Here is a 25,850-nt window from a genome sequence, read left to right as displayed (position 1 = left end):
TTACGGCTTTTTTTTTACTAAATATTTGAATAGCTGCTTAATTTGTACATGCTGATTTGTTTCTGTGAGTCTACTGCAGTTCACTGTCAAATGAGTATTTCTAAAATATTTTTGCTACATCAATCTAAGGCCTAGATTTTATTGTGTCCATAGCAAAGCTATTATATTGCTTATTATCATTCATAGCCAATGATGCATAAGTTGGTTACACACCTTTTGAAAAAGATGCTCCCCCAACGTTAGAAATAATGTATTTTACATTGTATTTTTTCAATATGCAAACTGAGTTTTCATACTACTATGTAAACAACATTCTAAGCAAAGAACAGAATATTTCCAAAACATCAGCAACTGCTTCATGTCTCTTCCAGTCACCATCTCACAAGGATAATCACTGTCCTGACTTGTAAAGCCTTCTCTTACTTTTTCCAACTTGTGTACATTCTATAAATGGACCCAAACAGTATCTACTTTGTGACTATTTTTCCACAACATTTTTATGGCATTCACTTATATTAATGCACGTGCTACTTGTAAATCTCTTATTCTTGTTTGCTGGAGAAAATGTGTATATCCATTTCAGAATATGTGGAATTTAGAAAGTTTTCAATTTGGGTCAGTTGCGAATATTTCTGCTATCAATAGTCTACTTCACGTCCTTTAGTGAATATAAGAATGATATTTACTCAGGAGTGGAATTGCAAGACAAATGGTATTTTAAATGTACTTTACAAGCTGTTGAGAGAAATCTTTTAGGGAATTCTTTGTAAAGGAAATAATCTCTCATAATTTTTTCTATGCAGAATGGATTTTTTTTTTTTGAGACAGGGCCTCGCTATGTAGTTGAGATTGACCTGGAACTCACTATGTAGCCCAGGCTGGTCTCGAACTCACAGCCATCCTCTTGCCTCAGCCTCCCCAGTGCTGGGATTACAGGCGTGTGCCACCACGCCCAGCTCAGAATGGATTCTTGTTAATGGTTGGTTATTTCACAAGTGACTATACTTCTTTTGTCTTTGTAGTGTTCTATTTATACATCTGTTAATAACAATCTAATATTGATAGCTATTATTATCCTTTATAGTTCAAACTAATTCACAAACTCTATGCCTATAAAGTATCTTTATCTGATACATAAAGGGACTTTTCTATATTATTTAGTCTTAGATTTTATTACAAAGGCATATTGAGGCAAGAAGCTGCCAGTTAAATGTTCTCTAACTTAGTTTTGTTAAGAATGTTAAAGAGAGATCATTGCTTCATTTTAGCTCTCAGGATTCTCTAACCTACTACCTTCCAATCTATGGATTTTATAAAAGATATGGGCATTCTACTAGTAAACATGGTAAAGGTAACTTACTGGTGAATGTGCTGTTGAAAGTGCCTTATAATACCTATCAAAAACAAAGTACACCCAAAGAACATTTGTTTGCTTGAGTCAGAGATCATGAGTATGAATGAGAAAAATAAATAGAATATGAACAACTTGAACCAGTGTTCAAATTATGTAAGCTTGAAATACAGTAAAGTGACAGTGATTACTGTTGAAAAAGAAAGACTAAAGATCTGAGCAAGGGATAACTTTGGAAATAGCATTTTCACGGCATTGTAAAGAAGAAACATAGATAATTGAAATAGTGTACACATGTAATTCATTCAACAGTTACTGGAAATATAGTGCCAAGCACTAGAATGTTCACTGAGGATTTGTTTTTTAATGAATATAATACTAAATTAAGCTAGGTTCCCCTAGTATAAAATTCACTAAAAACACTTTGTTCCTGAATATCTGTCTTTTGAAACACCCATTTTCACTGTAAATTTATCATATAAATCCTAGCACTTGGTACTAGGTACACCATTATACTATGGAATAATGGTTAAGGGTGAATATAAATTTCTTGTAAGCTGATCTCATGAATTATCAGTAGGAGAGTGGGACAGGGGAAAAGGGCAAGAAAAAAAGCCCAAAAATTGATTATTAAACAGGGTATTGGTGTGGGTAACTGAAGTTCAGCACGATGAGGCAACTCTAGGAGCTAGTGAAAAACATTTCTCACAGTTTTTCTCATAGGGGTCAAGGAATTATCTTCCAACTTTCATGCATCACTCCTGGTGCTTTAATTCCCCCAGCATCTCAGGCTTATAGTACGATAAGTTGCTTGTCCTAGGATCCTACCAGACTATACTTGAATGTGAACTGCCAAAAGCATACAGATGGCACACTTACAGCATCTCCCCCACACTCTGTCCTTGCCCTTGAGGCATCTGCTCTCTGGATTGGGGACAGAGATGTAAAGAAGTAAATAAGTGCACAGTAAATTTTTTAAAGATTGTATTATAGATGTTCCAAGGAAAGAGAAGAAAACTGCTCCTGAGAAGATCAGGGAAAGTCATTTAATATAATGATGACATTTAAGTGGGTGATTAATTATCAAAAACATACTTAAAAAGGGAAAAGAATAGAATATGCTTTAAACCATGAATACAACCAGCCAAGGCCGCCCTATATGTGAATGCCCTGGAATAATTTGCTTCCCAAATGTCTGTCTTTTGAAACATCCGTTTTTGTTGTGAATTCATCATATATTGAATTAGAACAGAAAAAAAAAGATATGATGGCAAAAATTTCTTGCTACCAATAGAACTAGCACAATTATATCATCTAAACACTTACATTTTTGATGAGCTTTGGCTTCTATGAGCTATGTAAGTTTTACCTAGGAACCTCCAACATCATTAAGCTTCCCTTGTCAAAATTGTTTTAAGCAGGATCAAAAATATGTTTTAAACTTTCTGAATTTAAAGGTATCCCCATTTATAATTCTTCTGATTCTTGCACAATTCCTTTGAGACCTGTGTTTTCATCAGGAGAGTTTGTTGCTTTATACCGGTAAAAACTTTTTGTGATATAGTAATGGAACACTCAATATGCAACAGCTTTAACTCAGAGATATCTTGACTACTGTTGCTGAATATAGGTGAGATCTGATCCAAGAGTTAAGTGCTATGACCACATTTTAGTTTCCCTCTGTTTCACGGAACTGTACCAAATGAAACAAATGAAAACAAATGAAATTTGTTTCATTCCCTTTAATTGTTCCAAGATAAATGTCAGGATATTTCACAGATAAATGTTTTTTTATTCATTTGAAGTAAGGAGCAATGAGCTGCCTTCTTTAATAGTACAAAGAAAAGATGTTGAGTTGTTTTTCTTAGCTCTAATTGGCCTTCCTTAGGACATAAAGGCATCCTTGAATCAACTGCTAAAGTAGACAGATGAGTGGAAACCAGGTATGAACCATAAAGCTAGGGGAATCCTATCATAGGGAAACAATACAAAGGGTGTAGGGGTAGTGGGAATTCAAGGGAAGGAACAGTTACTGAATATTCAGTAGACTCATCTTCTTGGGGATGCTCCTCTGTCTTGCATCATTCTTATTCTTTTGACTATTTCAGTTTTCTTCCCTCCAGACTTATACTCAAATTTTCTAAATTTGTGGGGGGAAAATCCCATTCCTTGTCCCCAACATTCTATCTCCTTTGTTGTAAAGGATAATTTACAGCTTACTGTTTTATTCACAAAGATGTATTTACTAATGTCCTACAATAAGATTTCCACTGTTCCAAGCTGGGCCTAGTGGCACATACCTGTAATCCCAAATACTCTGGAGGCTGCTGAGGTGGGAGAAGCCATTGAGCCAAGGAGTTCAAGACCAACCTATGCAACATCTTAGAAAAAAACATTTCTACTGCTCCATTACAATCATTTTCTTATCCACATAATTCCAAGAGATCCAAGCTAAGACAATTATGGTATGAGTTTTAGGACATAGTTCCCTTAGGCCCAAGAGGTTTTTTTTTTTTTTTTCATTGATTTTACTGGTAAGTTATAGGGATACAGTACAGTTACATTCATCATTGGGATCTTGTACCTTTACATGACAGGTCTTGGTTCTCATTTTTTTCCCCTTGTCCCTGCCCTCCAATCCCTCTACCCTTCCCTATTTAAAAACACTTTATTTCCCTTCTTTGCTTTTCTCATATTTTTTCTTTTCTCTTGTTTCCTTTCCCCTATCCTTCCCACTTCCCCTATACCTTTAGCACTTTTCTTCCCATTTCACATTATCAGTTGTAAAATATGAATCTTATTTATACTTTTTTTCTATTTTATTGAGATTATTGGTACTTTTTCAATATGCATTACAGTTAAATTCATCATTGAGAAACTTGTACCTTTACATGACAGACCTTGGTTCTTATATTTTCCCCATAACCCTGCCAACCCTTCACACCCTCTACCCTCCCCTCATTACAAAGACTTTGTTTCCATTTTCTCATTTCTCATCTTTTCTCTTTTCCATTATTTCAATTCCCCTACCCTTTCCACTTGCCCTACACTTTTAGCCATTTACTTCCTATTTCACATTATCAGTTATACAATTTAGATCTTATTTACACTTTTAGTTTTTCACACCAGACAAACTATTCGGTATTGACACACGTGTGTCCTATTTATTTCACTTAAGAGTATGGCCTCAATATGCATCCATTTTCCTATGAATGATTCTAGTTTCTCACTCTCTATGGCTGAGTAGTACTCCATTTTATAGAAAAATCACATCTTCTTTAGTCTCCAGTTGATGGGCAATTGGGCTGTTTCCAAGTTTTAGCTATTACAAACTGTGCCACTATAAACATGGGTGGACATATAGCACTATAGTATAATTATTTAAATTCTCTTGGAAAAATACCCAGCAGAAGGATAGCTTGGTCAAATGGAACCTCTCTAATCCTAGTTGTTTTGAAGTACCTCCATATTGATTTCCACAGAAGTTGCACCAGTCTGCACTCCCACGAACAATGGAGGATTCCTTTCTCCCAACAATGACTCCAACATTAGTTATTGGTTGATTTCTTGATTGCAGCCATTTTTTCTGGGGTGAGGGGGAATCTCAGTGTTGTTTTCATCTGCATCTCTCAAATGTCAACTGTTGTTGAACATTTTATCATACACTTATTTCCTGCTTTTACTTCTTTGTCTGAGAAACATCTATTCATTTCATATGGCCATTTTGAATCAGGTCTTTATATTGGGGAGGCTGATTTTTTTCAGTTCTTTATGTAGTTTAGATAATAGTGTTTTGTCTGAGGAGCAACTTGTAAAAATATTTTCCCACTTTGTAGGTTGTCTCTTAGCTCTTTGGTGGTTTCTGTGGCAGTGCAGAAGCTTTTTAATAAGATGAGATCCCAGTTGTTGATTCTTTGTGCTAGTTCCAGGGCTATTGAGGATGTGTTCATAAAGTCTTTCGATATGCTAATGTCTTCAAGAGCACTACCTAACTTATCTTCCAGCAAGTTTAATGTTTCTTTTTTAATATTTAGATCTTTAATCCCCATGGATTTTAGTTTACTGCATATTGAAAGATAAGGATCAAATTTTAATCTTTCACAAGTTGAAATCCAGTTTATCCAACGCAATTTATTAAAGAGGCTATCTTTCCTCCTCTGAGGATGGTTGGCTCCTTTGTCAAAGAGAAGTAGCTGAGTACATCTGGAGTTGTTTCTGTATCTTCCAATCTATTCCACTGATCTTCAGGTCTTTTTCTTTGCCAGGAACATGCTGTTTTTATCACAGTGGCCTTGTAGTATAGTTTCAAGTTGGTGATTGTAATACCCTCTGTCATGTCTCTGTTGCTTAGAATTGCTTTTGCTACTCTAGGTTTCTTCTGATTCCAAATAAATTTTTGGATTATTTTCTCTAGTTCTGTGAAATATACTGTTGGAATTTCAATCAGAACTGCATTGAATCTGTATAGCAGTTTTGGTAGAATGGCCATTTTCACTATGTTGATTCTTTCTACCCAGGAGAAGGGGATATCTTTCCATTTTCTTATATCCTCTTAGATCTTTCTTCAGAGTGCTGTAGTTTTCAGTGCAGAGGTCCTTTAATTTCTTCATCAGATTTTTTCCTAGATACTTCTTTTTTTATGATACTGTGAAAGGCATTGCTTCCTTAATTTCTCTCTCAGTGAGTCTGTTATTTGTGTACAAGAAGGCTATTGATTTTGTAGTGTTGACCTTGTATCAAGCCACTCTGCGGAAAGTGTCAATTAAGTCTTGAAGTCTTTTGGCAGAGTTTTTTTGGGTCTTCTATGTAGAGTATCATATCATCAGCAAGTAATGATAGTTAAACTTCTTTTCCTATCTTTATTGCTTTAATATCTTTCTCATATCTAAATGATGTAGCTAAAGTTTCCATAGCTATATAGAACAAGAGAGGTGACAGTGGATATCCTTGTCTTGTTCCTCAATTTATCATAGGCTTTTCAGTTTTTGGCCATTTAATATGATGTTGGCTGTTGGTTTTTCACATCCTTTATGAAGTTGAGATAAAGATCATGTGTTCCAATTTTCTTCAGGGTTTTTATCATGAATGTGTGTTGAATTTTGTTAAGGGCTTTTTCTGCATCTATTGAGATGATCATTTGTTTTTTTTCCTTGACACTGTTAATATAGTGTATTACATTTATTGATTTGTGTATGTTGAACCATCCTTGCATCCCTGGGATAAATCTGACTTGGTCAGGGTGTATGATCTTCTTTAGGACCCACTGTATTCTGTTTACCACTATCTTACTGAGCATTTTTGCATCTATCTTCATTAATGGGATTGGTCTGTAGTTCTCTTGTTTGGTTGGGTCTTTCCCTGGTTTGGGAATAAAAATAACACTTACTTCCAGGAATGAATTTGGAGTATTGCATCCCCTTTGATTTCATTGAAAAGTTTAAAGAAAATTGGCAGTAGTTCTTCTCTAAATGTCTTATAGAATTCAGCACTGAAGCAATGAGGACCTGGTCTTTTCTTAGTTGGTAAACTTTTAATTACGTTTTCAATTTCAGCGATTGTAACTGAGGTGTTTAGAATTTTTTATCTTCTTCATTCAACCTTGGTAATTCATAAATATCAAGAAATCTCTCCATTTCTTATGTGTTTTCCACTTTATTAGAGTACGTGTTCTCAAAATAGGTTTTGATAATCTTCGGGATTTCTGCTGGATCTGTTGTGAATTCACCTTTTTCTTTCCTAATTGCATGGGTTTGAGCCTTTGTCTTCCTTTTTTTGACAAGTTTGGCTATGACTTTATCAATTTTATTTATTCTTTTGAAAAACCAACTCTTCAATTGATTTATTTTTCATATCATTCTCTTAGTTTCCATTGCATTGACTTCTGCTCTGATCTTTATAATTTATTCCCTTATACAAGCTTTGGGTTCTTCTCACACTTTTTTTAGGAGCCTAAGATGCATCTTTAGATTGTTTATTTGATTGTGCTGTTTTTTTATTGTGGACCTTCACTGCTATGAATTTTCCACATAGAACTGCTTTCATTGTGTCCCATAGATTTTTGTATGTTGTATTCACATTATCATTTATTTATAAAAACTGACTAATTTGTTCTTTAATTTCCCATTGATTAATGACCCATTGATTGTTCAGGAGAGTGTTGTTCAATTTCCATGTGTTTGTGAAGTTCTTTCGGTTTCTTATGCTGTTGATCGCTAGTGTAATCTATGAGCTAGTATGTGGTTTACTTTGAAGAATGACCCATGTATAGCCATAAGGAAAGTATATTTTGATTTTGTGGGATGGAACCCTGTAGATGTCTATTAACTTCCTTTGTTCAAAAGCTTGGTTCAGTTCTAGTAGTTCGTTGTTGATTTTTTGCCTAGAAGATCTGTTTATCTGTGATAGGATAGCGGGGTATTTAGTTCCCCCACTACAATTGTATTAGTGCTTATTTGGTTTTTCATGTCCCTTAATATTTGTTTTATATCATTGGTGTATATATATTTTTGATTGTCATCTCTTCCTTTTAGATTGCTGCCTTTACAAGGATGTAGTGACCTTCTTTGTCTCTCTTAATTAGTTTTGGTTTGAGGTATAGTTTGTCTGAGAATAAGATACCTACCCCTGCTTTTTCCTGAGCTCTGATCACATGGAGAACTGTTTTCCAACCTTTCACTTTCAGTCTATAAGGTTTTTTTTTTTAATTAGGTATGTTTCTTGTATACAGCATATTATTGGATTTTGCTTCTTTTAATCCATTCTGCCAGTCTATTTTTTTGATTGGTGATTTGAGGCCATTAACATTGATGGTTATAACTGATATGTTTTGACTTATAATTGTCATATTCTTGTCCTGTTGTTGGCTCTTTTTAATTCTTCCCCCTCTCCCTTTATTTTCTTGCCTTGGCTAATTGATTTGCTCTGTTAGGTCTAATGGTGTTGTAACCTTCATTGTCTCTTTCTAGGATATTGTTTAGAATTGTTTGGAGTGCTGTATTCATGAAGTTTCTCAGGTGTTCTTTGTCATGGAAGTATTTTATTTCCCCACCCATTTTAAAAGAGAGTTTTGCAAGATACATCAGTCTAGCTTTGAGGGTTTTTCTTTTTCTTTTCTTTTAGGGCTTCAAATACCTCACTCCAGTATCTCCTTGATTTGTGTTGAACAGTCTATTGTCATTCTGATGGGCTTTCCTTTGCACATAATTTATTTCTTTTCTCTAACTGCTTGTAGTATTTTGTTCTTCTGTTGGATTTCCAGGATCTTGACTATTATATGTCTAGGTGTAGATTTTTTTTTTATCATGGCTGCTTGGAGTCCTACATATCTCACTTATCTGTATATTCTTCCCCTCTCTTTGGGAAATTTTCAGTCATTAATTCTGTGAATAGACTTTTAAGTCATTTGTAATTCCTTTGCTAATTCATGGATTCCTATCAGTCTTACATTATTCTTCTTTGTGTCATCTAGGAGTTGTTGGATCAATTTCTCATGATCCCTTACTGTTTTGAAGAGATCTCTTTTTTCATGGTCACTGACTGCAATCCTATCTTCCACAGCTGAAATTCTGTGTTCACCTTTATTCGTTGTGCTGTGAATGATTTCTATAGTTTCAATCTCCTGGATACCTGTTTGAATCTGTTTCATGGATTCCATTTCTTTCCTATGTTGGGCATTCATGATTTACATTTCTTTCCTGTGCTGGACATTTTTGGCTTCTATCATGGTCCTGAACTCATCTATTTTTGTCTGCTTCTGTTCTAGAGTCTCTAATCATGTCTTTTATTGTGCTCACCATCTGTGTAGTTTTCTGGGAAATTATTTCTGTTTTGAATTTTTCTAGAGCCTGATTGATCTGTTTTGTTCCTTCCTATGCTATGAGTTCATGGTATCCTGCTGGTTGATTGTAAATCCTTTCCACCTCGTTTCCCCTAGAATTTGCCATTGGTGAATTGGGAGTCTCTGTTTCTGCCTTGAGTAAGTGTTTCCTCCTTTTAATTTTTGTTGTTGGCACTGTTCTTGGTTTAAATCCTGAGTTAGTACTTCTATCTTCCTGATATAGCTGCTCTTTAGGTTTTGAGTCTCTAATGACTCAAGACACTCTCATTTTCATAATATCAGAAAGAAAAACTCATTAAATAAATCACAAACCTTAGCCCAATTGATACAGTCAGTAACACAGTAGCATCAAGCACAGCTTAGGAATTGACCGTTTGTTGTAGTTATTAACGTATCTCCTTTAACCACATGACTTAAATCAAAATCGAGGATCAACCCAAACAATGTTTATAGTGAATAAACTCTTCAATATAGCAGCTTTACCCTTCAGGATGGGTACTTAGAAGGAGTTGGGAGGAGAAAGGAGTTGGGAGGTAAAATAATAGGAGAAGGTTTCAAGTGAAGCCAGAGAACACAGGTTGATCACTCAAACTCTAGGAAACTGTTAAAGACAAAAGAGAAAGAGTGCAAGAACAAAGACAAGAATAGAACAACTTAACAGTAATAGAAAAGCTATAAATTGTGCTCACTTTTCTTTGAAACTAATGACAATCGAGTGAAGGAAAAGGAAGGAAAGAAAAAGGAAGAAATCTGAAATAGGGCAGGAACAGGAACAAAAAGGGAGATGAGAACAATGTGGGGGAACAAGAGATTAAGTGAGAAAAAGAAGAAGTAAAACAAGAAGAATTTGAAGATTAGAAAGAAATAAAAATTTTAAATAAAAATTAAACATAAGAGAAAAAGAAAAACAATTTGAAGGGCCTCCTTCAGGGTATGTCTCTGCTGTCACAATAGACAGTGTGGGCAGCAATGTGCAGAACTAAGTCAATTAGTCTCAGCAAGCCAATGGCAGACCCCTGAGATTCAGGCTGATTCTGGCTACAAGGCCCAGGTTGAGCTCTCTGACCTCCCACAGGGTTAAACTCTGCAATATTCTACTGCAGGTTCCAGCTTTCCTTCAACCTGAAGATAGTCCAGTTTATGATGGAAGGTGGTTGTCCCTTCAGCTTACCAACTGTGGATGTCTGGTGTGCTTTTATTCCAGTTGTTCACTTCCATTCTATTCTGGAGCTCAGTACAATGGCCTTAATGATCAACTGTGCCTCTGCAGTATGGATCCAGGTATTGGCCCCAAGAGCACAGTGCAGTTGGGTTGCTGCAGGGCCACCTGTGCAGCTAGGTACTCCTCATGGGTCTGCTCTGATGAAGGCCCAGGGCTCTGGGGATGGGGAAGCAGCTTAGTTCCCTGTGTTGGCTGGGTCCAACTGTTTTCTTTACCAGTCATTCCTTGTTCCTAGGCCAATTATTGAAATCTACTTGCTGACATATTAAATGAGGATAATAGCAACAAAAACAACTGCAACAATAACATAACAATGACACTGATATTATTCACGTAACTGCATGAATTAATGCATGTAAATAACTTAAAATAGTACTCTGAAACAACTACTTTCAAATTAAGGTTCTTATGATTTTTATTATCTTACAATATCTCTGGCATTTACAAGTGTTGACCAGTCATTCTCAGCCCAGGAGTATACCCCTATATGTCATCAGAGAATGCATTCATAGTAATGGTTTCAGTGTTTACATATCTATAGTGATTTCCAAGGCCAGACTTCTATCTCTCTCGAAATTCATAGCTATGCTATAGACCACTCAGCCCAGTTGACTAAAGTGATAGTCCTATGTGGATAATTTTCGAAACTTCCCATTGAATAGGTCAAGACTGAACTCATTTTCTTCTCCCTGATCATTTGGTATTTTTCAGGTAGATGGTGAACAATACCACTGTCTAATCGAGATCCGAACCAGAAGCTAGGGAATCTGTCTTAGGCTTCTTTGCTTCCCAGTACATAGCATAATTCCTGGTATCTAGTAGATGATGAATGAAATAGTGACTATCTGGCTAAATGAATAGATGATTGAGCCTGAAGCATGTAAAATCTGTTTAGTTAAGAATTAAAGTGGGAAGGGTAGGGGAAAGGGAATAAAGGAAAAGAAAAAAATATGAGAAAATGAAAAAATGGAAATAAAGTATTTGTAAATGGGGAGGGGAGGGGGTGAAGGGAGAGCAGGGACAAGGGGAAAAATGAGAACCAGACCTGTCATGTAGAGGTACAAGATCCCAATAATGAATGTAACTGTACTGTATACCTAGAATGTACCAATAAACTCATTAAAAAGAAAAAAAGAATTATTTGTCAGTAACATATAGTCAAAAATCAAGAATGAGAAGGCATGTCCTTAGTGGGATACAAACCCAAATGAACCATTTTATCTTGCTATATTATACAAATATGATGACTTCTAGCTTCCATTATTATGATTTAACAAGCATTCAAATGATATGCATGTCTCAAGTAATGATAGAAGCTATAAATGTTCCCTCTTTTGTCTAGAAATTTAAAAATTGTCCACATAATGGGAATAAATATTTAATGCCAATGTCTAGTGATAGGCTTTCCAAAATAGTTGTATCTACAATATTAAAATATAGATATACAAAATATTCACTCAGCATGAATTCATTTTGCTATGTTTACGTAAAAACTACTGTGTATTCTAATAAAATTGCTTAACAAGGTAAAATGTTGGTAATGCAAATTAAGATAAAGACAAATTGGAATCAGGCTATTTTTAACAAGAGTCAGTTTCATTATTTTCAAATACATATAACATATAAAAACTAATTAAAAATGATGCCAGGTATACACATTAAAGCCTCCTGCTGGACATATAGAGACTGGGAAGAAGACTAGCTGGGAGGGAGATAGCAGGGAGGGTGAGAGAGGATAGAACAGACAGTAGATATGATCAATACATGATATATGCATATATGAAACTGTTACAGGAAAACCTCTCAATTTGTATAATTACACTTGATCTTAGCCAAAAGTCTGAGAAGTGATCAATTTTTATAATTAATATGTGTTTTTGAAAGCTAAAATATCTCGGTATAAGGATTTGAAAAACTGTAATTGCACTGTTGTTTCTATGATCAATGGAAAAATATTTCAGAACACTTAAATACATTTTATATTTTAATCAACTTTGTTATAGAAGTATTTACAATATTGATTTTATGAACTGAAGATCAAATAGAGTAGTCAACTATAAAGCATCAACTAATAATAGGTATTCTACTACCCAGTGAAGTAATAATAATAATAAAATAAAACAATGGTGTTAAATATAAGAGATAAAGAAAGGGCAAGAGACAGAAAGACAGATAAACACTGACATTTAAACACAATTGACATGTTAATAGAAGTAAAAAAAGAATACTTATATCATGAAGTAAGCCATAGTGTTATGTTGCTGTGCTATATATATTTCACTTGTCCATCCATAGGCGATCTTTGCCCTTCTCTAACCTTTTCTCTATTCTGAGAGGGCGATCTGTGTCATCAGTGAGCTCCTAGGCCCTCTGGCTCCCATTTGGTTTAGACACTGTGGAGCCTAGTAGGAAATTGAAGATAGTGAGAAAAGTGACGTTAAAATATTTGTTTTCCTAATTTTTTGCCTGTGAGATTGCTATACAGGCTGACTGTGTCACTTGACCAAAGGTTGCTCTTTAAATCAATGGATTTCTCATGATTCTCTGCTTCTGACTATTTTTCCTTCTCCTCATGTCTTTGACCTAGATATAGTAATAGGTCTATTGCTATATGGTTTTTATAATATCTTTGGTGGTTTTATTATGCCTGTTCAGGTTGTGGTTTGTTCCTTTGAAGAAAGGCCCGACAAAAAAGAAACACGTATGTAAAGCTAAGGAATATTCCAGAAGACAGTGGGGAGACAGTGAAGAGTTTTGTCTCACTCCATTTACTGTTGCTATAGCAGAATTGCTGAAACACGGGGTAATTTATAAAAAGAGGTTTCATTTGGCCTCTGTTTCTGGAAGCTGAGAAATCCAAGAACTTGGCACTGGCATTCCCTCAGCTTCTATTAAGATCTTCATGCTGCTTGAACTCATGGTAGAAAGGAGAAAGTCAAGAGGGTGCACATGAAAGAGGTTGTATTAGTCAGCTTTCCCCTGCTGTGACAAGATATCTGACCAAATTAACTTCCTAGGAGCAAAGGTTTACTTTGGCTCACAGTTTCAGAGGCTTCAATCAGTCCAAGGTAGCTTGGCCTTACTGCCTTTGGGCCTGTGGTAAAGCAGTACATCACAGCAAGGAGAGGATGGCGGAACAAACTGCTCACCTCCTGGTGGTGAGGAAGCAAAAAGAGAAAAAGAATCAGGGATCCTAATACCCCTGCCAAAGGCACATGCCCAAAGACTTAGCATTCATCTACTCGGCCCCACCTCCTAATGGTTTAGCAACTCCCAGTAGCATCATGGGCGAACAACTAAGCGTTTATCACATTAGCCTCTGGGAAACATTTAAGATCCAAAGTACAGGGCCAGGGATTTAGCTCAATGGTTTCACCGCCTGCCTCTCAAGCCCAAGGGCCCAAGTTTGATCCATGGTACCAAAAAAAAAAAAAAAAGAAGATACAAAGTACAGATAGATAGTAGTCACACAAAAAAAAGTATTTGGAAAAAAAGCAACACTGTTTGTTGTAATATACTAAAATAAAGTATTTTAGAGAAGAATATAGGGTATCTCCATCTTATTCTGATCATGATACCAAAAATAGCTTCAGTATAAACCAGTTTTATGGAATGTGCTCCGGCTGAGTTTTTAGATATTGTTAAAAGATGTTTCTAGTATGCAACTCTTGGATTTCCTTGGAATAACCCTAGAAATAGTTTATTTGGATGGAAAAGTACATATCAGGGAAACTATGAAGGTAACTGTGACAGGTAATGCAAGGCACCAGTAAACGACAGTGTTTTATCAAGCAGGGTAGCTCTATAGGCCACTGGTGTTTTATCCTAATAGGAGAGTCATGTCTAATGGGGTAAAGCGAATTAGTGTGTCCATACCCTAGTTCCTAGAACCAGTCATTAGTTACAAGCTGCCCCTGAGTGTGACAAGGAGATATCAATTTCCTGGTATGTCTAGTCTGCAAGTTAGATGACAAAGCAAACTCTTCTTACAGTAAAGTGACAATACTCATACTGAAAATTAGGCAGATGAGCACTGAAGTAGTAAGACTAAAGGGATATGGGCACTGTGCTATAATGGCTTTCAAACAGATGACTGCTATTTGGCTCTAGGAAATAAGAAAATTTTAGGAAGATAATTTAATAAAAACTCATGTTTCCTATCTGAAAAAAAAAAACAATCCTGTGTTCATCATCCAAACCATAAGACAATTAACAATATTTTGAAAGGCAATGCAAATGTGAGTCAGTCTTTAGATGTTTAATTTCAGAAGTCTCAAAATTAGTATATACTATTCATTTTTTTTCATTAATCTCAGTTGAAAGAATTCAGAATCAGTGGGATGAAGTCCACGAACACCTTCAAAACCGGAGGCAACAGTTAAATGAAATGTTAAAGGATTCAACACAATGGCTGGAAGCTAAAGAAGAAGCTGAGCAGGTCACAGGCCAGGCCAGAGCCAAGCTTGAGTCATGGAAGGAGGCTCCTTACACAGTGGATGCAATCCAGAAGAAAATCACAGAAACCAAGGTTAGTATCAAAAGTATTTTAAAATAAGAGCCTGATTACATGGAATAAAATTTTACTGTGGATTAAAACTTAATGATTTAAGGAGAATTATATCTGAGGTGTAATGGACAGTAAAATTTTGAGTCAGTAGAGATGAGAGGAAAACTGATGGCTAATATCAATCTTAAAATTAATTTTGCTTGATCTGGATATAGGGGGCTTTTAAGATCCCTTCCAAGTTGATATCCATACCATACTTAAGTAGTAGCATCAAGTCAACCATTTGGGCCTAATTCTTTTCTAGGAAAAGTAGCCCGACCTTATTTGAGGGTCTGAAATCCAGAAGGGCTTAGGAATAAGGTGTGCAAGGGCTGATGAAAAATCATGGTATGTGCTTATATTTTAAATTTGTATTACAGTACAGAAAAAGACACATAAATCCCCCTCAAACTATTCCGCTTTGCTTCAGACACAGGTATCACAGTGTTCTGGGCACTTTCTGAAGCACATCTGGAAGGCTCATTTCTTGAGTGTCTTTACAAAGTGGATGCTGTTGCTGAGAGCCATCCAACAGAAAGTCAGGCTTGTAAAAACCTTAGTGTATCCTTATCTACCTTATTCCCTGGATCTTGTACCACGCAACTTGTGGTTCTTCCCAAAGTCAAATTGACCACAAGAAGTAAATGTTTTGAGTTAATTCAAGGCATCGAGTCAGTCATGACCATGCAACTTAAAACCATCATGAAAAAAGCTTTCCAGAGTTGCTTCCCAAAGTGGCAAGAATGATGTGATAAGCGTATTCCAGGAGGCAGGAAATATTTGAGAGGCATTAATGGCAGTGTGTATTTTGCTATAATACATTTTCAAAATTTAAACATGCATGCTATTTTTCAACTACATATCATACTCTAACTTTCTCCTCCCATTCTCTGATTTCCAGCCCAACTTATTCTTTCCTTCTTTCTCTTTTTTTCCTCCTCTTTACTCCCCCACTTCATCAAATATCTGTCTGCTTAATAGTTGAGACCTCCCTAGAGTAAAAAGGAAAGGGAAAGGAAATAAGATGTATTATGCTTTCAGGAACTACCATGCATGACCCCTTGAAAGGCCTTAAATGCTAAATAATGGGTCCCCTTTAGGGGATTTGAACTACAGAAATAAAATGGTAAAGAGTGAATCAGATTGAATACTTCAAGATTTTTGTCTGATAAAAAGGCTCTTTGCTAAATAAGTATCTGAATCTCACATTGGTTATGGCATTAGTTACGTTTTCGTCATCTAGGAAGAAAACCATATAGTTTTCTTAGCAGTAGTTTTCATCTCAGCTAGAGTCAGGTTAAACTATTCTAAGTGTAGTAAGAAATGAACCCTGAAAGGGTGGACTGGGGGTTTAGCTCAGTGGCACCACGCCTGCCTCACAAGAAATTAACCCTGAAATATTGTCAGATTAATACAATAAAGATAATAGTACTAGTTCCTTGTTTATGTCAGTGATAAGCCCTTTGTAGGAGCTCCATTAAAATGGTCACTTTGAGATAAGCTTTTCCTATTTTGTGAAACTGACACTTTAAAAATATAGTTGCCCGTGGCCGCTGTAGGAGAGGAAGAGAAAATGTGGTCATTCATAGGGTCTTATAGCTAGGCCTTGAAATTCCTCCATGTCTTATTTACCTGAATGTATTTCCAATTTAATTTCAGGAAGAGTAAATAGGACTAATGTACTTTTAGCCAATCTTGGTCATAGCCACTTTGCCAAAGCACCTGAGCTGCTATGAGGACAATATTATCATTTATACAAGAATGTTAGAAAGTCACATAAGATTTTTCATTCTTATTAATTCTGTTGAAAGCAAAATTTAGGTAGCTTAAAATTCTTTCTTACGTGAAATACTAGTGAGTAATAATAATTTTCTAGTGAATGAGCATAGATGCATAAATAATTTCTAATGATTATTTTCCTAGTCCCAGATCTAACAATGTGAAGTATAGAATCCATGTAATTATTTTTTAAGGATTTGGTCTTAATCATAGGATACTCTCCATGAATTTAGCTGATTATAGATCAATGTGGTTAATGGGTGCGGAGGATAAAAGAGTTAAGACTGAATCCTTGCGATAGATGAGGGGGAGAAATGAGAGGCACATAGTGATAGGTTTGATTAGGAAAAGAGGAGCTCTAAAGTAAGCAAATAAGAAGTAATTTGGACCTGAAATAATTCTAAAATGATGTCAAGAATGGTGAGGGTTTAAAAGAGTGCGGACCTTCAAATAAGAGGTGGAAAGAACTGCTAGCCTGCTAAAGAAAATACACAAAAGAACCAGCAAAATAAGCTCATCATCAAAACCCATGAAATATTTTAAATAACCAAAACCCAAACAGGATTGTATTATAATTACTATCCTGAGCAAACATTTAAAATTTTTAAAAATTGTTGTTAAATGGTCACTTGGAAACCACATCATAAAAATGAGTCAGCCATTTTATTATGTGGCTATTGAAAGTGGATATTTCTGTTTGTGTTCTCTATTTAAGAATGTGATAATATATATTGTTATACTTTAAGTTAAATTCACGATAGAGATGACCAATGACAAAGTTGACAAATCACCATACCTAAACCTTTTAACATCACCAATCGCTAAAAATCCTGCTATATTCATGATTCATAATCACAACTCCTTATCTATAATCTCATCTTATTTTTCATATATTTGTCTTATAATGTATGTAAAAGTTTTCATTCAAGGATTGACTCAGGACCTTGCTCATGCGAGGCAGGCGCAGTGCCCCTGAGCTATGTCCCTGGCCCTCATTCTGGTTTTTAAGTTTAGTATTAGTGCAAACATTTTAGCAAAGTTGCTGTGTAAATTTTAATAATTAATATTTTAAATCCTTTATAGTATTTCATGAAGCTTCATCTTTATTTCCTTTCTGGTGTAAGGTGAAAACCTTTTCCTCCTGGTTAGAAAAAATAGTGGCTAAGAAATAGTGTTACTGCTAACCCATTCACGTAACAGAAATCAAATTTGAGATGGCCTCTGGAGAAAACTTATCTTACAGACATGGCAGTGGTAGTGGAAAACAGTAACAAGACACTCCTGATTTTGCAGAATGCAATGGAAATGGCCTATTGTATCAATTACTAATGAGCAGGTCATTAAGAGAGGTCCCTAATATATTCATCATTATTGCTTTGCTGTGTAACCCTTATTTTTTTAAATAAAAGCATGAAGTTAGAAACTACTTGATTTTGTTCACCACATGTCTTTATCTGATCTTCTGCACACACCTGATAAAATAATGTGAATATGAGATAGACAGATGTTAGGGAAAACATACAAGATTTCCATCTGATCAAAATCCCTGCCACTAGGCCATGACGAAATCCTATGAGAGATTATGCCATTTAGAACCTTCATAAGAGGCAAAAATAGTGTGCCATTGGCACCTCAAACTGCCAGCAGTGATTATCATGGGATTTATTTCATTTGGCAGAATCTTGGTTGAGTTCACAACCTGTTCCCTAGGCTATTAAGATCGGTCCATACTTGGCAGTGGCTTCTTTGGAAAAAAATGATTTCTTGACCACTTTAAACTTGTTTTTTCCAGTGTCAGGAGAGATTTGCCCAGACTCCTAGTTTTCATTTATTTTTCTCCTTTCAGCTTTTGAAAGAGAAATTCCTTTTTTGTCTTCTTTGTGATTGCTTTTGTGTCAAATTCAGCATAAAAGCTTTTCAAACGTGACAGCATTAGCTGTTTTGTGCTTGGCTGAGCTAAGAGTACATGAATTCAATAGAGAAGTGAAATCTTGTTTGAGCCTAGCTGATTTGGCTATATAATACATTAAACTATCTGAAGCAAGAAATCCAATAATTTTCAAATTATTAAATAAACATTTCCAAGGCTTCAAAATCTCTGTTTTGAAGACATTCTTTAGGGAACTAAAAACAGATACACTGTAATCACATAATTAATTTTCAAATTTTCACTTATTATGTGTGGTAACTATGGTGGTTATTTGAGGATCTCAAATTATTTTATTAGGAAAGAAAGTAATTAGGGGAAACTGGTTTTTCAAATAAGGAAGTAAAGCCTGACATTTTAAATTATTTGTGGAGGAATGGATGATACCAGATAATATTATATTTGCCTTAAAGATGTATACAATATTGGAAGCTAAATTCTTCTTTAATATATATTCAGAGTTATACAAAATAAAATCAGCAAATTGACCTATACCAGCAGTTAGAGGTTTGGATTTCTGGTACAGTAATAAAAACCATTACCAAAAATTTTCTAGCTGGGACCTATCATTGCTTCATGAATTTTTTATTCCATTTTGCTCTCCCCTAAAATTTCCATGTGATTAAAGAGAGTCAACAAGCTAATAGTAGTTTTTCTCTTAAAGTATGTATGAAGGTATTAAACTTCTCAAAGCATACAAACAGTGTATTCTACATCACTGATAGAGCACAAGTAGTAATGGGCTGCTTTCCCCAGGTGCTGCTATATTGTATAAATATTTAATGCAGTCACCGATCTTGCACTTCTTTATGCTCTGATTGCACCAAATTTTGCCTAGTTTTCTCCTCACAGTTTAACTTACTCCATGCTCAAAAGTATAATGTGGCTGTTCTAGAAATATTCTCTTCCACAAAACCAATGAAAAGCCTGGCAAAAATTGTTAAAATTGCCTTTCTGAATTCTGGAAATTATCCAAAGGCTGGAAGCAATCTCTGAACTGCTGAACTTCGCTAAGAATGGCAAGGTTTGGGCTCTTTAAATTGGTCTTTTCCCATCATTTCTTCCCAGCTCTACGATATTCTTGAAAATCAGCAGCCTTGCAAATGGTGGTAGCTATGAAAACTAGCAGGATTGTAGCCTCTGCAAAGATTAGACAGGATTGGAGTTCTTCAAAAAGATCTATTGTTTCCCAGAGCATTATTGCTCTTTGGCCTGTCTTGTAGCTTCCTAGAAGAAAAACTGTATAAACAAAGTCTTGTTATTTGACAATAATTAGACAATAGATGCTCATTCCCTCAGAAATGCCTTATTATCTGGGTTATTTGTCAAAACCACTCCGCAGCAGTTACTTAACAGATATCTTCCTGGGTTTATGATGCTAGTTGATAGAATCATGGATCTAGAGCAAAACCTTAGATGAAGATCTGGGAAATGAGATGCCTATAGTAGACTTCAATAAGCTCTGACATATTCCTGGGCAATATAGAAACCCAAGAGTAGCAATAGTAACATAAAAACTATATAGAAGCAAATGGAAATTCTAGACTTGAAAGACTATCACAGGATGAAATTTTCATGGGGGCGTGGCTCAACAGCAGATTTGAGCTAACAAAGAGGTGACAAATTTGATGCTAGATCAATAGGGATAATCCAAATTTAGAGGGGAAATTAAGAAAACAAATGAAGCAAAAGCTGATATAATTGGAGGAAGAAATAGACAATTCAGCAAAAATAGTTGCACATATCATTTTTAGCAATAAATTGAACACCTCGGCAGATCAGCAGAGAAACAGAACTTGAAAAAGAACTGATCCTAAGTAAGATGAATTTGCACAGATTTCTCCCTGCACAACCTCTTGTAATTTCCCTAGTAGTCTGAGAACTCTTTTTAAGATTTTGTATAATGTACTTGAACCAGCCTTTAATGAAAGTAAATGAAATGTTTTTCTTTCGTAAAAAGAGAAACACTGTAAACTGTAGCTATTACTGGTTTATATCTAGATGTACCCCAAAACTACATGTGCTCAAAAGTAGAGCTTCTGAAAGGTGATTTGATTATTAGGGTGCTATAGCTGACTTGCCATTACAAATTATACTGCGGTCCAAAGACACAGGTCACTGTGGATAAAACCCAGAAGAGTATATCTCCCTTCTAAGTTTCTATCTTAACTCTTTTCATTTTGGCCACCATGACATTAGCAGCTCTCTTCCTGCCTTGGAGCTGGCGAACTGTGGATGGAAAATGCCACAAACTATGAGCCAAAACAAGCCTTTCCTCCTTCAAATTATAGACGGCAAGTCTCTTGTCCCAGCAGTGAGCAAAGTAACAAGGCAAGACCTAACAGTCATCTACATACTTGACCTAACAGACTCCACCCAGTAATTAGGTATGACTTTAAAACTGTAATCAATGTTGAAATTCTTTAAAAAGTTATTATAGTGAAAGACACATTGCCATCATAATACTTCCTCTACCTTTGAACACACGTTTCCCATTTTTCTTGCCACTTTCTGAAGCAGATCTGGAAGGCCCCTTGTTTCTGCAAGTGTGATCAATAATATAGCAAAAGTTCTTGCATTCCATCGAATAGAAAGGCATGCTTATAAAACATTGTGTGTCATTATCCAGGTCATTCACTGAATCTAGTATCTTGCTACTTCTGGCTCTCACCTGTAGTCAAAATGACCATGAAAGGTAGGCATTTTATACAGAGTCAGAACATGAAAGCAATCACAACAGCACATCAATGGTAACATTTATGAATGAGGACATCCAAAACTGCTTCAGAAAATGTCAAGAAATATGGGGGGAGTACTTTGAGGGAGATTAATGACAATATATCTTTTATTATTACACATACATTTTTAAAATATTTAACATTCACCATATATTTTGATCCTACCTCCTACACATTCTTCTCACTTGCGCAAGAAATATTCTCAGATAAACCATCTTCTGGGACATGAAATCTCAACACCTTCAAAAGGATTAAAGTCATACAATGTAGATTTTCTCACTGCAGCGGAATGAAATGAAAGATCAGTAACAGAAATGTAAGGGTTTACAAATATGAGAAAATTATGTAACACACGCTCAAGTAACTAGTTAGCCAAAGAGGAAATTAAAATACTTTGAAAAATATAGAAATAAGAACACACACCAAGACTTATGGGAGGCAATGCTTATTGTAAAATATATGACTATAAATTTAAAAAGAATGACCATATCAGTAGCCTAACCTTTCTTATGAAACTAGAAAAGGAAAATATAAATCTAAAACAATCAATCAAAAGGAAATAATATCTATTAGAATGAAATGGAGAAAATACATATAGAGAAAATTGCAAGTAAATGTGGTTATATGAAAACAATAGAATGTACAATTCTTTAGCTAAATTGCTCAAGGGAAGCATGAGAGAGGGTGCTAATAACTAATTTAGTAATGAAAGGGTGCATTATTACCAACCTTATGAAAATAAAAATGATTGAGAAGCTACTATAAATAACTGAAGAAATAATCTGAATAGACCTGTAACAAAAAATGGAATCAGTAATTTAAAAACTTCTCTCAATTAAAATCTCAGACCCAGATGACTTCACTGATGAACTCTATCAAAATTTTAAACAAAAATTAATCCCAGTCTTTCCAAACTCCCTAAAAAATCAAAGAGGAAGAAGTACTTCCATTATGTACAAAAAAGTCACAGGATAAAAGCAAAACAAACTATTGACCAATATGTCTTATGAATATAGACTCCGAAAGCCTTAAAAAAATATTCTCAAACCTGGGTCTGGGATTCAGCTCAGTGGTACAGCCGCCTGCCTCACAAGTGCAAGGTCACGAGTTTGTTCCCCAGTACCAAGAAAAAAAGAAACTCTCAATCCTAATACAATAATATATTAAAGCAATTGCCACCATAACCAAGTGAGATTTATCTCAGGAAAGCAAGATTGATTTAACACTCAGAATTTAAGCAAAGTAATAGGCCACATCCATTAAATAAGACAAAAATAACATGGTTTCTCAATTGATGCAGCAAATGCATTTGATAAACAGGATCTTTTCATGATAAACATTCAATAAATTGTAGGAGTTATTACAGATTAAATAGTATTCCTCTAACAGATACATAGAATGCCCACGCATTGGTCCCTGCAAGTGTGACTTATTTGGAAGGAGTCTTTGCAGATATAATGAAGGTAAGATGAGGTTATACTGCAGTATGGTGGATAAGTCCTTAGTCTACTATTGATTAGTATGCTATTGATTATTGATTAGTGTACTACTGACTCCTCTTTATAAGAAGACACACACACACACACACACACACACACACAATGCAATGTAGAGACTCTGACCATAGGGAAGGCACCATATGATGAGAGGCAGAGATTAGAATGATAAAGCTGCAATCCATGTATGCTAAGGATTGACAGCCACTACTGGAAGTTAGGAAATGAGAAGGATTCTGCCATATGTTTTTCTATGGGAGCATGGCCTGCTGGAACAGGAGCAGGAAGGCTTGATTGGATCATGTATCCAAAATTCTGAGACAGTTTTGTTGTTTGAAGCCACTCCATTTGTGGCACTTTATTATTGCAACATTAGGAAACTAATACCCAAGGAGACATCCTCAACCTAATAAAGGACAACTACAAAAACTTCACAGCTACCATCTTGGTAAAAGACTGTGCACTTGTCCCGAAGACTAGGAACAGGGCAAGAAAATCTGATCTTATCACTTTTATTCAATATTACACTGGAAGTTCAGGAAAGTAGGCAAAAATAAATATATTTAATAAATAGAAGGAAGTCATATTAGAAAGAACATATCTAGACAATTGGAAGTAACCCACTAAAAAGCATTAGAAGTAATAAATTAACTGCAATTTAGCTCAATGGTTCTGCCACCTGCCTCGCAAGCACAAGGTACTGAGTTCTATCCCTGGTAAAAAAAAAAAAAAAAAAAAAAAAAAAAAAAAAGAAAAACAGGAAAGAAAGAGAAATAACGGGGAGATAGAAGTAATAAATCAGACAATCTGCAGAGTATAAGGTCAGTATTACAAAATTAGTTTTTATACATGAGCAATGAATAATCTAAAAAAATAAAAGAGTACTGTACTATATTCCATTTAGCATAACACTAAAACATAAAGTTCTTATGCAAGACATGCAAAATTTGTATACTGATAACTGTGAAGTATTGTTGAAATAAATTAAGACTTAAGAAAGTGGAAAAACATTGTGTTCCCAGATCACGACACAATGTTATTAAGATAACAATTATCTCCCAAATTGACATAGGCATAAAATAAACTTTATCAAAATACTAATTTTTGCATAAATTGATGAGTGGATCTTAAAATTCATATTGAAATGCAGCAAACCCAGAATAACCTAAACAACCTTCAAAAAAGAATAAAATTGTGGACTCCTCTTCCCCATTTTAAAAATTTCAACAAAATCACAGCTATAAAGTCAGCATGATACTGGCACATGGATGGACATATAGATCAATTAAATAGAATTGAAAATCCAGAATAAACCTTTGCATTTATGGTCAGTTGATTTTTGACAAGGGTTTCAAAATAACTCAATAGGAAAAAAGTCTTGAAAAAGCTGCTATTGGGAAAACAATATACACATGCAAAACACTGAAGTTTGACACATTTCAAACCATACATAAGAATTATCTCAAAAGTAGATGATATAAGAAAAGTTAATTTAAAATAAATGAAAGATTTGAATAAACATTTGTCAGAAGATTACATATAAGCCAGGAATAGTGGCACACACCTGTAATCCCAGCACTTGGGAGGCTGAAGCAAGAGGATCTCCATGGGTTCAAGGGCAGCCTGGGCTACACAGTAAGTTCAAGATTATCCTGAATACATAGCAAGACCCTGTATTAAAAAACAGAAAGAAAAGAAAAAGGCATAGACATGGCCAATAGATTAATGAAAAACTGCTCAACATCACTAATCATCAAGAAAATACAGATTAAGCCAGCCATGGTAGCACATGCCTGTAATCCCAACACTCGGTAGGCAGAGGCAGGAGGATCACTGTGAGTTGGAGACCAGCCTGGGCTACATAGTAAGTTCTCAACTACATAGTGAGACCCTGTCTCAAAAAAAGAAAGAAAATACAGATTAAAATTACAATGAGATGTTACCTTATACCTGTAGGTAGGGCTGTTATTAAAAAAAGTGTTGGCAAGGATATAAAATCACGCTTGTGCACCACTGACGGGGATGTTTAGAACATCCATTATGAACAGTGTAGAAGTTTCTCAAAACTAAAAATAGAATCATCTTATGATCCAGCTATCCCACTGCTGGGTGTGCATCCAAAAGAATCAAAATCAGTATATTGAAAGAATATCTGTACTCGTACTTATCATAGTAATATTCACAATCAAAGCCTCTTAGTAGTCGATGAATGGATAAATAATACGTGGTACATATACATGGTGAAATATTATGCAGCCTTTACAACAAATAAAATTCTATCATTTGTGACAACATAGATGATCCTGGAGGACATTATTTAAAGTGAAATAAGCCAGATACACAAATCAAATAACACATGATCTCATGTGGATTTAAATGTGGAAACTAAAGAAATCAAACTTACAAAAGTAGAGAGTAGAAAGGAGGTTACCAGAGGCTCGGGGCTCAGTGGGTGACAGTAGTGGGACAAGATTTCATTTAGACAGACTAAGTTTGGAAAACTGATTATACAATATGTGTCCATTCTTATGTTGTATGTATCAGCTTGTTAAACAGATTTTAAATATTCTCACTACAAAAAGTGATAATTATAGGAAGCAACAGCTATTTTATTCCATGGTGTATACATAAAATCAAAATAACACTTTGTGACATATGCATTTATCTACTTGGTTTTCAATGAAAAATAAAAATTTTATGAAATAAATTTTACACTTTTGTAAAATAAAATAATATTTTGTAATGGCATTTCAAACGAATTGGAAGAATTAAACTCTTTGAAATTAATAAAGTACAGTGGGTTAGGCAGTGCTTTCTGAGGTATAATGTCAAAAGCAAAAGTGATTAAAAATATATGAATTGAGGGGCTGGGGATTTAGCTCAGTGGTTCCGCCACATGCCTTGAAAGCACAAGAACCCGAGTTCGATCCCTGGTACCAAAAAAAATTTAAAAA

General features: G+C 35.1%; 1 protein-coding gene across 6 annotated transcripts in view; it reads left to right on the top strand.

The window, feature by feature from the left end:
• Positions 1-25,850, top strand: part of Dmd (dystrophin) — a 2,130,457-nt gene that overhangs the window by 1,556,150 nt on the left and 548,457 nt on the right. For all 6 annotated transcript variants that reach the window (XM_033760401.1, XM_033760400.1, XM_033760399.1 and 3 more), the window contains exon 53: positions 14,727-14,938. In XM_033760401.1, the coding sequence (XP_033616292.1) occupies positions 14,727-14,938 (212 nt within the window). The remainder of the gene's footprint in view (positions 1-14,726; positions 14,939-25,850) is intronic.

This window comes from Fukomys damarensis, unplaced genomic scaffold (genome assembly GCF_012274545.1).
Source record: "Fukomys damarensis isolate Sample0158 unplaced genomic scaffold, DMR_v1.0_HiC HiC_scaffold_39, whole genome shotgun sequence".
NCBI classification, from domain to species: Eukaryota; Metazoa; Chordata; class Mammalia; order Rodentia; family Bathyergidae; genus Fukomys; species Fukomys damarensis.
The sequence above is the reverse complement of the archived record's forward strand: the minus strand, read 5'-3'. Positions and strand labels throughout refer to the sequence as shown.